Source organism: Drosophila melanogaster, chromosome 3R (genome assembly GCF_000001215.4).
Source record: "Drosophila melanogaster chromosome 3R".
NCBI lineage: Eukaryota > Metazoa > Arthropoda > Insecta > Diptera > Drosophilidae > Drosophila > Drosophila melanogaster.
In genome coordinates, this window is record NT_033777.3 from 10,214,049 (window position 1) to 10,225,627 (window position 11,579).

Sequence of the window (11,579 nt, forward strand, 5' to 3'; positions counted from 1 at the left end):
GCGACAATTCTTCGAGCTGCGTCATGGTTGTTATGGTTTTCCATTTGGTTTTATTTTGATTTATTCATTCTCTGCCAATGCAACACAAAATTAAGCCCATGTGTTTACTTGTGATTTATCAACTGTTTAAATATGGCTTTGGGTCTGGGAGAGATGATTAACAAGGGTAATCGGTTGGCGATTTGCATATATAAATGTAATAACCATGAGCAACGATGTAAAATTAATAAAATGCGAATTAGTCAAATATTTGAGGGCTGGGCATTGTTGCTGTTGCATATTTAATAGTGATTTGCATGCGCCATTAATAACTATAAGGTATTTTCATGAAATGTTCCTGCCTGACTAATGATCGAGGATTCTTGGAATTCGTCTGGCAAATCAAAAGAAAATTTCCATGGCCAGATTCGTGATCGGAATGAGGGCAAAAACAACCAATGAATTTGGCACTTATCCAATGGATTAATAAGCATCGCCCCTTGATTTCCGCAGAAAATAAAATGAGAAAAAATGGAAGTAAAGAGCTCATCGGTATATTGTAATTTATAGAATTTCAATCAGACAGTGAAAAACATATTGTGATTGCCTCGGTGTCTTTATTCCCAACACAAGAAGAAAGTGTTTTAAATATATACATTTTTTTTATTTAACTTAATGTACCATAAAGTATGTCAGTCATTAAAGCGAGGTCTATAAAACTTTTCTAAAAATGTTTAAAGGCTATTTATAAAATCTGAAACTATTCAATTTTTTGGATTAGTCAGATTAGTCCTAAAATTATTAATATTCACTTTGAGATTATGACATATTTATTTGGGATAATCACAATATATCGTGCTCGCCTCAATAGAAAACCATCATAAAAACATGGTTAAAAACTAAACTAACTAAATTATAAATTCTTTCTCTCCGTGCACTTGCAGTTCCAATTCACCAAGTTCCCAAGCGTGCTGAAGGCTGGACATTGCCATGGCGGAGTGGCCACCGCTCGCCTGGAGAACCAGAGCGCCCTGCAAGATGCCGCCGGATTGGTGAGCGGTGCTGGTAACGATTCCCATTGTTACTGCACCATCGAGCCCTATATCGATGCCAAGTTCAGCGTGCACATCCAGAAGATTGGCAACAACTACAAGGCGTTTATGTAAGTGACCGCAAACCGCAGGCGGCTGAAACTGAAAGCCAAAAGTTGATGCAGGAAGGGTCGAGTGGTCTGAGTATGTAGTCTGAATGGCCCGTATGGTCTGAATGGTCTGAATGGTCTGAATGGTCTGATTGTCTGACCTTGCAACTGTCAGCAGACAAAAGCCGTCGTCGTTTTGCAATTGGCAATTATCCTACCAAGTGCAGCGGCAAGAGTTCATTGTTTGCCATCCGAAATGCCCGTTGACGGGTTCAAAGATCCCTCGCCGACCTCCCAAACGCATTATCTACGCTTTTTTAGCCGCTTAATTTATTATACTTAACCGCTTTCGCTCTTTAACAGGCGCAAATCCATCACCGGCAATTGGAAGACCAATCAGGGATCCGCCATGCTGGAGCAAATCACTTTAACCGAGAAGTACAAAAGCTGGGTGGATGAGGTAAGCCAATGGATTAAAGCCATAAGAGACACTAAATCAAAGAGGCGAAATATGCTGGCCGATCAACCGACTTGCCTGTACTCTGAACTTTTCGAGAATTTTGACTAGATTTCACACATACAAATAAATCAAATAATTTTCAATATTAATACGTTTTTGAATTGCAATGAGAATTAAAAGTATATAAATATTATTACATAAAGCCTTCTAAAATATGGTTAGTGCCTAACTAAGTTTCTTTACAAAGCCCAAACATTTTTTCGCTCACATTACCGTTTGTGGCTCCAATTCTGAGAGGTCTAGTTATGAAAATCGCTTGGCAAGCAGCTTCAGCCGAGCTTAGCCCAGTTGAGTTTGGCTTGCATTTATCAAATTTGGCCAATCAATATGGCTAAGGAAAATCGCTTTAACTTGTTTGCGGCATTTTGGGTGCACAAATTCGATTTCGGCTGCTTTCCGTGTTTCCCTGAGGGGGGGGGGGGGGTGCACATGGAGAACCGACTTCGAGTATGGTCCCTGAAATCATAATCGATTGACGTCAGAAGGCGGCCGAGCTTGCTGTGCCCTCGAGCGGCGGCATGGCTTTAATTAGAGCTCATGAATATGGAAATCGCAAAACGGTTAAACGCATTTAGCCGCCAATGAGCGATGAAACAACGGTAGTTTTCATACAAGCCAATTTCAGACGGCGCCTCATAATTGCCAGATGAGGTGCAAGCATTTGGTTACATGGGAAACCCATCAGATTTGGCATTTTATCAATGCAAACGAACGCTCAGCTCGGTTTCCTTTGAGTTGCAAGTGACTCACCGATTGGCACTGCATATTTGCATTAATTAATTGCCATTTACTGGCGCAAATATTACACATTCAAGTGCCGTTCATTAGATAACGCGGCAGCAGATTTTTGCTATACTCAGAAAAATTGGTATATTGGGCTAAAAAGTTATTGATTTATTAAAATTAAATAAGATATTCTATTATATCTTGTAAATAGTCCTAATCTGTGTGCATTTTTAAAGTTATTTATATTTATTCAATATTTTTGTTAAACAATTTGCATAGAACTGGTTATTTTTGCTCAGGTCTTGTGATAATTTCATTTAAAGTAATCAGTTATTAAAAATAAATAATTATATTGTAATATTTTCCCGAAGTGCATGGTAAAGTGGGTGGGCTGCTGACGACGTCAGCGCCATTCTGGGCAAGTCGGAATCAGCATCGGAATGAGCATTAGCTATATCTATAGCTATAATCAAAACAAACTGTGTAATTGAAACCGGCAGCGGAAATCCACGCAAAGCCCACACATGAATGTTTGAGCCAATTGCCGTCTGAGTGGGATTGAATGCACTTGCAATCGAAAACACATTTTAGGGTCTTGATGACTCAATCACAATTCTGATCGCTAAATGCTGTCCGTATCACTTTCAGATATCCGAGCTCTTTGGCGGCATGGAAGTATGTGGTCTCTCCGTGGTGGTGGCCAAAGATGGACGAGAGTATATCATAAGCGCCTGCGACAGCACATTCGCCCTCATCGGAGACACCCAGGAAGAGGATCGCAGGCAGATCGCGGATCTGGTGTCCGGACGGATGCAGGTTGGTATTGATGGGCGATCAATCATGGATTTTATTCTTCTGCATCTGCCTGCTTACAGAACGTCTGCCGTCCCAGCATGGCGCAGACGGGTCCGGGCAAGTTGCCCTCCCGCTCCTCGGTCTCTTCCCGAGCAGAGAGTCCCACGGACGAGGGCGTGGCTCCAACACCACCACTCCCAGCTGGACCAAGACCCGCGCCCATGGGTGGACCACCACCGATACCGGAGCGTACCTCACCCGCCGTGGGTTCCATTGGGCGGCTGAGCAGTCGCAGCAGCATTTCGGAGGTGCCGGAGGAACCCTCCTCGTCGGGACCCAGCACAGTGGGTGGGGTGCGTCGTGATTCGCAGACTTCCCAGTCGTCGACCATTTCTTCGTCGGTGTCGCGAGCGGGCCAGAGGCCACCGCAGACTCAGAACTCCGTGGTGGAGGATGCCGAGGACACCATGAAGAACCTGAGGAAGACCTTTGCGGGGATCTTTGGTGACATGTAGGAAATCGCTAATAAGAAGCGCGGCAGAACGGCCAGCGAGACGAGCAGCGGCAGCGGGCCAGGAAGTGTGCCTAGCAGCGCGGGTCCGGGGAGCGGATTCAGTAGCTCCTTCCTCGGCAAGCAGTTCTCGTTCGCCGGCAAGGGGGAGGGCGTGATCTCCACGCAGCCCACACAGCGTCCCAGCGAGGAGCCCCCAGCCATTCCGACGACGGCCAGCTCAGCCGTCCGGCCGGAGAGCAGCGTTTCAGTTAGCGATTCAAGAAATACGGATACACTTACGGAAAGAGCGGGTGCCGGCTACCAGCCGGTCACCAATTACGAGCAACAGGAGAGGGTCAATCCCTTTGATAAGGAGCCCAGCAAGTCGGGCAGCGCGGCCAGCATACACACCTCGTCGTCCTCATCGATTTCATCGTCATCCATCTCGTCGCGCATCAATCGCAATGGCAATGCCATCCAATCCCCGCCCCCACCGGCGGGTCCACCACCACCGCCGCCCACCAATGTCACGGCGGTGGGCAGCAATGCCAATAGCTCCAGTGGCTACAGGAACAGCTTTAGCAGCTCCCTTAGCAAGGACAAGACGAGCTATGGCAATTATGGCAGCACCACTTCGGTGGAGACCATCACACGAATGGATACGAACACCACAAACATAGGAGCCACTGCAACGGAAGCTGGAGAAGCTAGTGGTGTAACGGCCATAACCAATATCAGCAATAGTGACGGAATAGTGGCTCCAACCACGGGAACCATCACCACCTCGGTGACCACCAACGACTGGAGATCGGCCATTGGTATGCGATCGGCCAGTGTGTATAGTGCACCCGCTGCAGTAACCACTGTGTTGCCAGGAGACACATCCGGCTACGATTCCAACTCGATTGCCTCGCAGGGCGAGGGTCTGAACAATCCAAGCGATCTGCCCTCGTACACCAGACCATCGTACTCACGATCAGAGAGCAATGGTAATTATCTAGCCGTTGGCGTACTGCTGGTCAGCCTAACCCTGCGCAAGACCTAGGGCTCAACCTCGACTCATCCTCTCGATGCATATTTATATATATATAAATCATGTCATTTAATCTCATTATCGTACTAATTCAGCTAGCTACATTCCATATAAATATGTATACTCGTATATAGAGACCAACGAAATGTAATCGAATAACCCATAGCCATGTAGGCAGCCGTGTCAAAATGTTAGCCAAAACGAGAAAAGTAGGAGTTGTGTCCTTTGAGCCTAACTTTTTCATTTTCCTAGCCGAGCTCAGTGAGTAAGCCAAATATTACGTATACGACTTGTGGGCCGACCAAGTGTTTGTAAGTCTCTCTCTCGCTCAGCGATGAAAAACTAAAAAAAAAAAAACAAAAACAAAAGCGCTTGCCTGCACACACACTCACACCTACAACACCACAGAAGACAAACAACAGGAACCGTACAGTACACACTCGCTAGAGTGCACCGCAAACCTGAGTTCAGTTCTGGCTTTTTGGGCACGCATCGAGAAACAAGTGAAAACCGAGATACAATCCAGAATAATACTCAAATAACACCACAAGTGTAATCCAAGCTTTTAGAAACTACAAAATTCGTTAGTAATATTAATGCAACCCCTTTTCAGTTTTAGAGTGTGTGTGTGTGCGTCTTGTAGTAAATGCAGAGTTATCAAAAGATGAGCCACAGAAAACCGTGTTCAACTTCTCAGTCCGAAAGTCGCTTAAGAATCAGAAGATTTCAAAATTCCCATTATCATTCACTCACATATTGATAATGCTTGTTTTTGGTAACGCTCATTTTGCTCATCCTCCATCACCGAAAGTCAAGTAACCAATATGCAAAAGACGATCGATGTTTTAAAAATGCAATAATTTATTATTAATTTTTATATTAAGCCCACTCTTCGGTCGTCTCTTGTATATATAGAATTAAAGCTAGATTGGCTTACGTAGTGCTAAAGATAAGTGCCAAAAACTGCACCCACGCCAAATTGATGTGCACTTGTTGTTGATTTTCATGGTTTGGTTATTAATTTTTATTCCCAACTCTTGCAGCCTCCAAGCACTCGGATCTGGATGTAATTTTCGGAGACAGCAAGACCACCCCGGCATCCTATGGAAATGGCAAATACACCCGGGCCGCAGGATCTATTTCGGATGCCGATATGATTTTCGGAGGGCCACCATCGAACTACAAAACCGATCGCTTCGGGGCCTCCAAAAGCATGAGCATGACCTCCGGCGGAGTGGGTTCCGGAAATGGATCCGGATCCGGATTGGGGGGATATAAGATCTATGATAGCATTCAGAATGCGGCATTCAGCGACTTCAGTGACTCGGGCAGTATGAGCAGCATTGGATCGCATACCAAACGCTGGAGTGCCAGCAAGGAGGAGGATGATGAACTGGACTTAAAGTAAATCCAAGGGAAATTCAAAAGTAGAACTATCAGAACTACAGAAAACATTCACACACACACTAGAGCAACCAAACTATTGAATTCTATCTACTTTCTGCCTCTGAAGTTTCCTGGTTTCATGGGAAAAACACTAAGCATATACTCACTCACACAACACATAACTATTGGGTTACTATCGTTTCCACTGTCAACTATCATGATCGAAACACTTTCCATCTTTCATCTGCCATAAAAGCATCAATGAAGAAATTAGCATAATATGCTATTTAGACACTGTAGTACACTACTAAAACATAAATATAACCACCAATGCAACAACAATAATGCAATGCCCATAAGATATGTGCAATGAAATGTCGCCGATTGACTTGACTGGTTTTGCAGTGCGATAAGAACGAGGAACCTATTTAATTACCATACTTATAAACATTTTGAAACATTTTCCAAAGCAACAAATTATATATTAAATATATTATTGAGAAAAATATTGAATTATATACCGACATATTAAACCAATTGAGAGTTGACGACATTAAAAGTAATCGCAAGCATATATTACGTGTTAACCTGCTAATAAATCAATGGGAAAACTTTTAAATAAATCGAATATTAATAAATCTGTTATATACCAACATGAGACACATATGAAATCCTAAAAACTATAAAAACTAAAAAATAAAAGACAATATGCGCAACGTATAACAAACAACCAAGCGTTTAATACTAATACATACGCGATCTAATTATAATGGATAAATTAGTTAACGAACTACATGTATTCGGAAATTACTATGAGCAAATGTTACATAAAGAACACAAAGACACACGAGAGTGGAAGCAACTCACACACAAAGTAAATGTTTATTACCACAAATATTATGATTATTATTATGATGTATTAGCAGTTAATGTTTACAAACTCGAAAGGCCCGGATCGAGGGCCTCGAAGATATGGAAAGATAGAAAGTACCAAGCAGGACGACAAGCAATGTTAATCTAGTCTGAACCAACTGGACAACAATAACAAACCAAAAATATATTCGAAAATGTAGCGATCCCATGCGATCAACATAAATTTACACGGCTTAGTCGGTACACGATCGAAGGTCGAGAAATGAAGTGAAATGAAAATAGAGGCAATGGTATCGACGAATATTTAGATAATATACACAACAAAATATATATAAATGTTGCAAGCGACAACAACGAAGTCATATTATGCGTTCAAGATATAAACAATAGCTTCAATTGTTTAGGACTTTGATTTAGCGACAAATGTTTAGTATTTTGGTGTTTTTTGTTACGCACATGTTTAAGCATTATTTAGAGCAATAGACAATTTTACATATGTTGAATTTAAAATAATAGTTGAAGTCGTTTCAATTGGGTTGTATACTTCTCTCTTTTATCAACTACAACTTAATGCATTAGAGAATTCTAAATATCGTTATATGCTGAGGAATATAGCGCAAGTATACTTGAGAACTTGTTAGTTTACCAACTCTCTTCGATTTTAGTAGAATCTGCATTTGGAAATGCTACCAATATTTTAATCTAAACAAATTTACAACTATACAAGAATATTGAATAACAATTGTTTTTGGTTCAGGGCCAAAACCCGGTTATTTCATGCTATATCATCCTACCATTTATATACAAGTAAATATATTAAAATATGTATGTAATCTTAAGTAAATCTTTGGCTACAAGTACTTTTTCGTAATCGTATACATCATCATTTTAATCAAACTGGCACATATTCACGGAATGTTTTATAAACATATATTTATTACGACAAATGTAGAACAGAAAGTACATAAATAAATACGGGCATCACTCGAGGAATTCGAAAATCATATATCATGGCACTAGACCCACAACTCACTCACCCCATAACAATATCGTGCATCAAATGATCAGAAAGTGCTGAAATACATAAATTGAAACTCAAAGGAAATACTCAAGGCATAAGGCATATAAAACTTACACACGACTTCTAATCTGTTGCAAAATATACCAAATAAATACTCGTATTATTGTGAAAGTATAGCAAGAAATATGTACTTATATGTTGTCTGTAATTTATTCAACTCCCCCTTGAAGTCTCACTTCCCCAAATTCAGAAAGTATAAAGAGTCTGGGCTACACCCACTCAAATTTACTGCAAATCTCTCTATATATATATATATATATATATGTACTACGAATTATTCCAATGAACAGCGGCAACTGCAATGGCTAAGAAAAACAAAAAGCAAAACCAAAGTAACAATAAATGAGTTGATGATTGATACAAAAGTAAAGACACAAATTGTTTTCCACTCGACGCACAATTTTGCGTGCGTTTACCTGCGGAATTGAGTTAGCATTGACATTAGGGAATCCTTTGGGCGGAAAAACGTCTGCGCCATTTCCCGGCTAATGACACCAGGAAAAACACTCTCGCTCCCGATCCGCTTTACCAGTGCAACGAGGCCTGCAGCCTAATCTTCTCCTCGTCTACCTGCCAATCCGCAACGGTAAGCCATAAAAACGCATCACTTCCCGGTGCGAAGACTAGTCTTCATTCGCGACACATTCGATTCAGACCGACTGACAATCACGCGATCTTTAAGATGGCACAACCAGGCGGAGATCACATGATCATCGCTATCACCACACTGTTGGTTTTGATCTGTTCCCTACATCTCGCCAATGCAGCCAGCTATCAGCTACAATCTTACGATCTTGATACGGATAATAGGGCTGCATCGAACTCCAGCGAGGAGGTGTTCAATGGCGGAGTCACGTCCCTGGAAAGACCTCTTTCTTGGCTGCGGAATGCCAACAGCGTGTTCGGCAGTCCCGCTGGTCATGTGGTCATCCAGGTGGCCAAGGAGCTGTTACATCGATCAGCCGGAAACAGTCAAGTGGGTTAAGGATACATTACCATAACATTACAATTTTGTTCAAATTTTGTTATTTTCACTAAAGGTTCTAAGTCTGAATCTGACCAACCTGCTTATCATCATACTCCTGAAAATACTTATCTTCTCAGCCGGAATGCTGGGCGCTGGGCACTGGAGTGGCTATGGTTATGGACATGGTCGCTCAGCCGGTCGTAGTGATAACTTCGGTTTGGGCATAGCTTCTGGCGATGACTATCTTATAACCGGATTTCTCGCCGCCCAAGGAGCCGGCAGAGATGAGTGCCTCTATGCAGCATCCTGTGCCTGCCCCACATCGGCCTATGAGTACGCGAAAGCAGGACGTGCTCTTATGGGCGCCATTGAAGTTTTCCAAGGGTAAGAAGACATTCCTAATTGATAAGTGCAAACTTTATTAAAAAAAATTTGTTAAAAACTATTACAGGTGATAACTTGAGATATCGCTGTGTTATATTAAGTATTAATCTGGTTCTAACTAATCCACAGAGTGCCGCTGGAGAAGCCGCGCTACAACGACCTCATCGTCCTGATGGAGCGAGCCGCCTACGATGGCTTCCGAGGAGTGGCCTGCAACACGACCCAGACCTGTGACGGATTGCTTTAAAGATTCCAAAGCAAAATGCACTCTTATTTATGTATCTATTAAAATGTATATTAAATCATTAGGTTGTATTACAAACGGGGTGCAGTCAAGTGCTTGGTTTTCTTTTGCTTGCGGTATTACAGTCTCAAATGGTTCAGCTTGGAAATCAGATTAGTTGCTACAAAATTTAACTATGCTATGACTATTATTGTGTCTACTTCGGCTGTTTGGTTGAGTACTGTTAGTCGGGATCTTGGAGGGATTAGCGCAGGATATTCCTGTCCACATTCGGCTGCTCCTTGCCACCGGTAATTGCCTTCACGAATTCCGGGTAATGCAGCAGGCCATCGTTATTGTCGTCGGCAATCAGCAGAAATTTATCAATTGCCTCTGTAAGAAAATCATTTTGAGATCATATTCAAATATATTTCTATCTATAAAGGGGACAATAATATCTAAAGTCAAAAAAAAAAACTAAGATAGGAAACGTTAAAATACCTATAAAGTGCTCCAGCTCATCGGTGGCATTTTGTAGGTATGCATCCCGCTCGTTGTTTTTGAAATAGTCATAGTTATGATGCATGGCAGACTGAATCATTTCGAGGCCGTCCAGTGCATTGTTATTATCATTGTCATGGGCCTAAAGCGATAACACAAATTAGTACACCTAACATTTTAGTGAAAAGCCAACGACATACCTTAAACATATAGAAGATTTTCTCCTCCTCACTCAAATCATCTAAATTTGCCTGGACGCCCATGTCCTTCAAATCGTCATCAATGCGACTAAAATATAGAAATATTATTCAAATTTTTACAACATTTGCGTTACTGCCCCCCACTTACTGCTCCTCATGGGTGAGATGCTGGTCCACTCTCCTGGTTTCGCCCCTCGGATGATGTGGACCCCTCTTGACCGCCAGAGTTGCATCGAAGTTTTGGCTGAAGCTGGCTATGCAGATGATGAAATTCAGCAGATTCGATAGATTGCACATCCTATACATTGTGAAGTGAATTTTGCAGGAAATTGTTGTGTGTTGAGTTCGGGTTTTGTGTATATTTTCTAAGGGGTGGGTTGGCCAGGCCACAACTGTCACGCGAGCTGTCAAAGCGGTTAGACTTGCGCAGGCGCTGACTTTTTGATATCTATGTAGTATTTCCCCACTCGGCCAACTGTCAAAATTCAAACATAGCAACCTCTTTGGCACTTGTCCCGTTGGTTCAATAGCATTAGGCATTTATTATTTATTTGAGCTCACATAAGCAAACATCGCTTAAAACATTTACAAATTTTCAACAGTAAAAACAGGAAAATGTGCGAACAGTACTGTGACAAGTTTGAGACCTTCAATCCGGAGGTTGAGTTTGCCAAGTTTCAAAAACGCAAGCCTGTCGTAAGGACTGCCCAACTCTATGAGAATTTGCACAAGCGGGAGGATATCAAGTGTCCCTGTGAGTAACAGGTTTCTAGTTTCGTATGAATTCTATAATGTTAAAAATGCTAAATATTTTCTAAACAGACAGCTTCAAAGGTTATGGCGTGGAGACGGATTCCAATACAATGTACCGCACTTGCAACTCCGAATATGGTTACTATGCACCCAATGCCTATACCATACCCAAGCGTTTCTATCCATTGCCCCAGAGTTTCTCCAATGAAGTCGTGCGTTTCGGCATGTATCGCAATTTCTCCCTGAACACACATATGGATCGTACCTTCTATTAGGACAGCAAATCTCAATAGCCTCATATTGTTTTAAGGTTTATACACAATTTTACGATTTCTTATGAAATTTGAAATTTTATTCTGGTCACCAAGTAACTGTATCATTTATTCGAAACCCTTGCCTTAATAAGCAACCTTGAGCAAATCTATCAATAACAAATTTAAAACTGTAAAACGGCATAAAAATAAAAAAAAACATTTCGAAAAGCACCCGAAACTCGTTTTGATTATTATGTTAATTTAAGTTCT

The 11,579-nt window shown here is 41.8% G+C and overlaps 4 protein-coding genes across 7 annotated transcripts in view; 3 read left to right on the top strand and 1 right to left on the bottom strand.

Annotated features, from left to right (window-relative positions):
* Syn (Synapsin) overlaps positions 1-8,394 on the top strand; it is a 31,754-nt gene extending 23,360 nt beyond the window's left edge. For 3 of the 4 annotated variants that reach the window (NM_169333.3, NM_176451.3, NM_169334.3), the window contains exons 9-13: positions 924-1,141; positions 1,484-1,580; positions 3,015-3,182; positions 3,242-4,643; positions 5,731-8,394. In NM_169333.3, coding sequence (NP_731458.2) covers positions 924-1,141; positions 1,484-1,580; positions 3,015-3,182; positions 3,242-3,676 — 918 coding nt within the window. In that variant the 3' untranslated portion in view covers positions 3,677-4,643; positions 5,731-8,394. The remainder of the gene's footprint in view (positions 1-923; positions 1,142-1,483; positions 1,581-3,014; positions 3,183-3,241; positions 4,644-5,730) is intronic. The other variant, NM_169332.4, reaches the window with a different exon arrangement.
* Positions 8,395-8,649: 255 nt separating this feature from the next.
* CG12420 (uncharacterized protein) lies at positions 8,650-9,697 on the top strand. Its single transcript, NM_141728.4, has 3 exons — positions 8,650-9,003; positions 9,068-9,378; positions 9,508-9,697. Exons 1-3 carry the CDS (start codon positions 8,710-8,712, stop codon positions 9,623-9,625), a joined length of 723 nt encoding a protein of 240 aa, NP_649985.1. The 5' UTR covers positions 8,650-8,709; the 3' UTR covers positions 9,626-9,697.
* CG12817 (uncharacterized protein) lies at positions 9,392-10,677 on the bottom strand. Its single transcript, NM_001043236.4, has 4 exons — positions 10,451-10,677; positions 10,303-10,390; positions 10,103-10,244; positions 9,392-9,994 (listed from the first exon to the last, which is right to left on the bottom strand). Exons 1-4 carry the CDS (start codon positions 10,606-10,608, stop codon positions 9,867-9,869), a joined length of 516 nt encoding a protein of 171 aa, NP_001036701.1. The 5' UTR covers positions 10,609-10,677; the 3' UTR covers positions 9,392-9,866.
* Positions 10,678-10,860: 183 nt separating this feature from the next.
* On the top strand, positions 10,861-11,539 carry CG34107 (uncharacterized protein). Its single transcript, NM_001043238.2, has 2 exons — positions 10,861-11,056; positions 11,125-11,539. The coding sequence occupies exons 1-2, from the start codon at positions 10,918-10,920 to the stop codon at positions 11,328-11,330; spliced, it is 345 nt and encodes a 114-aa protein (NP_001036703.1). The 5' UTR covers positions 10,861-10,917; the 3' UTR covers positions 11,331-11,539.
* Positions 11,540-11,579: the final 40 nt, after the last annotated feature.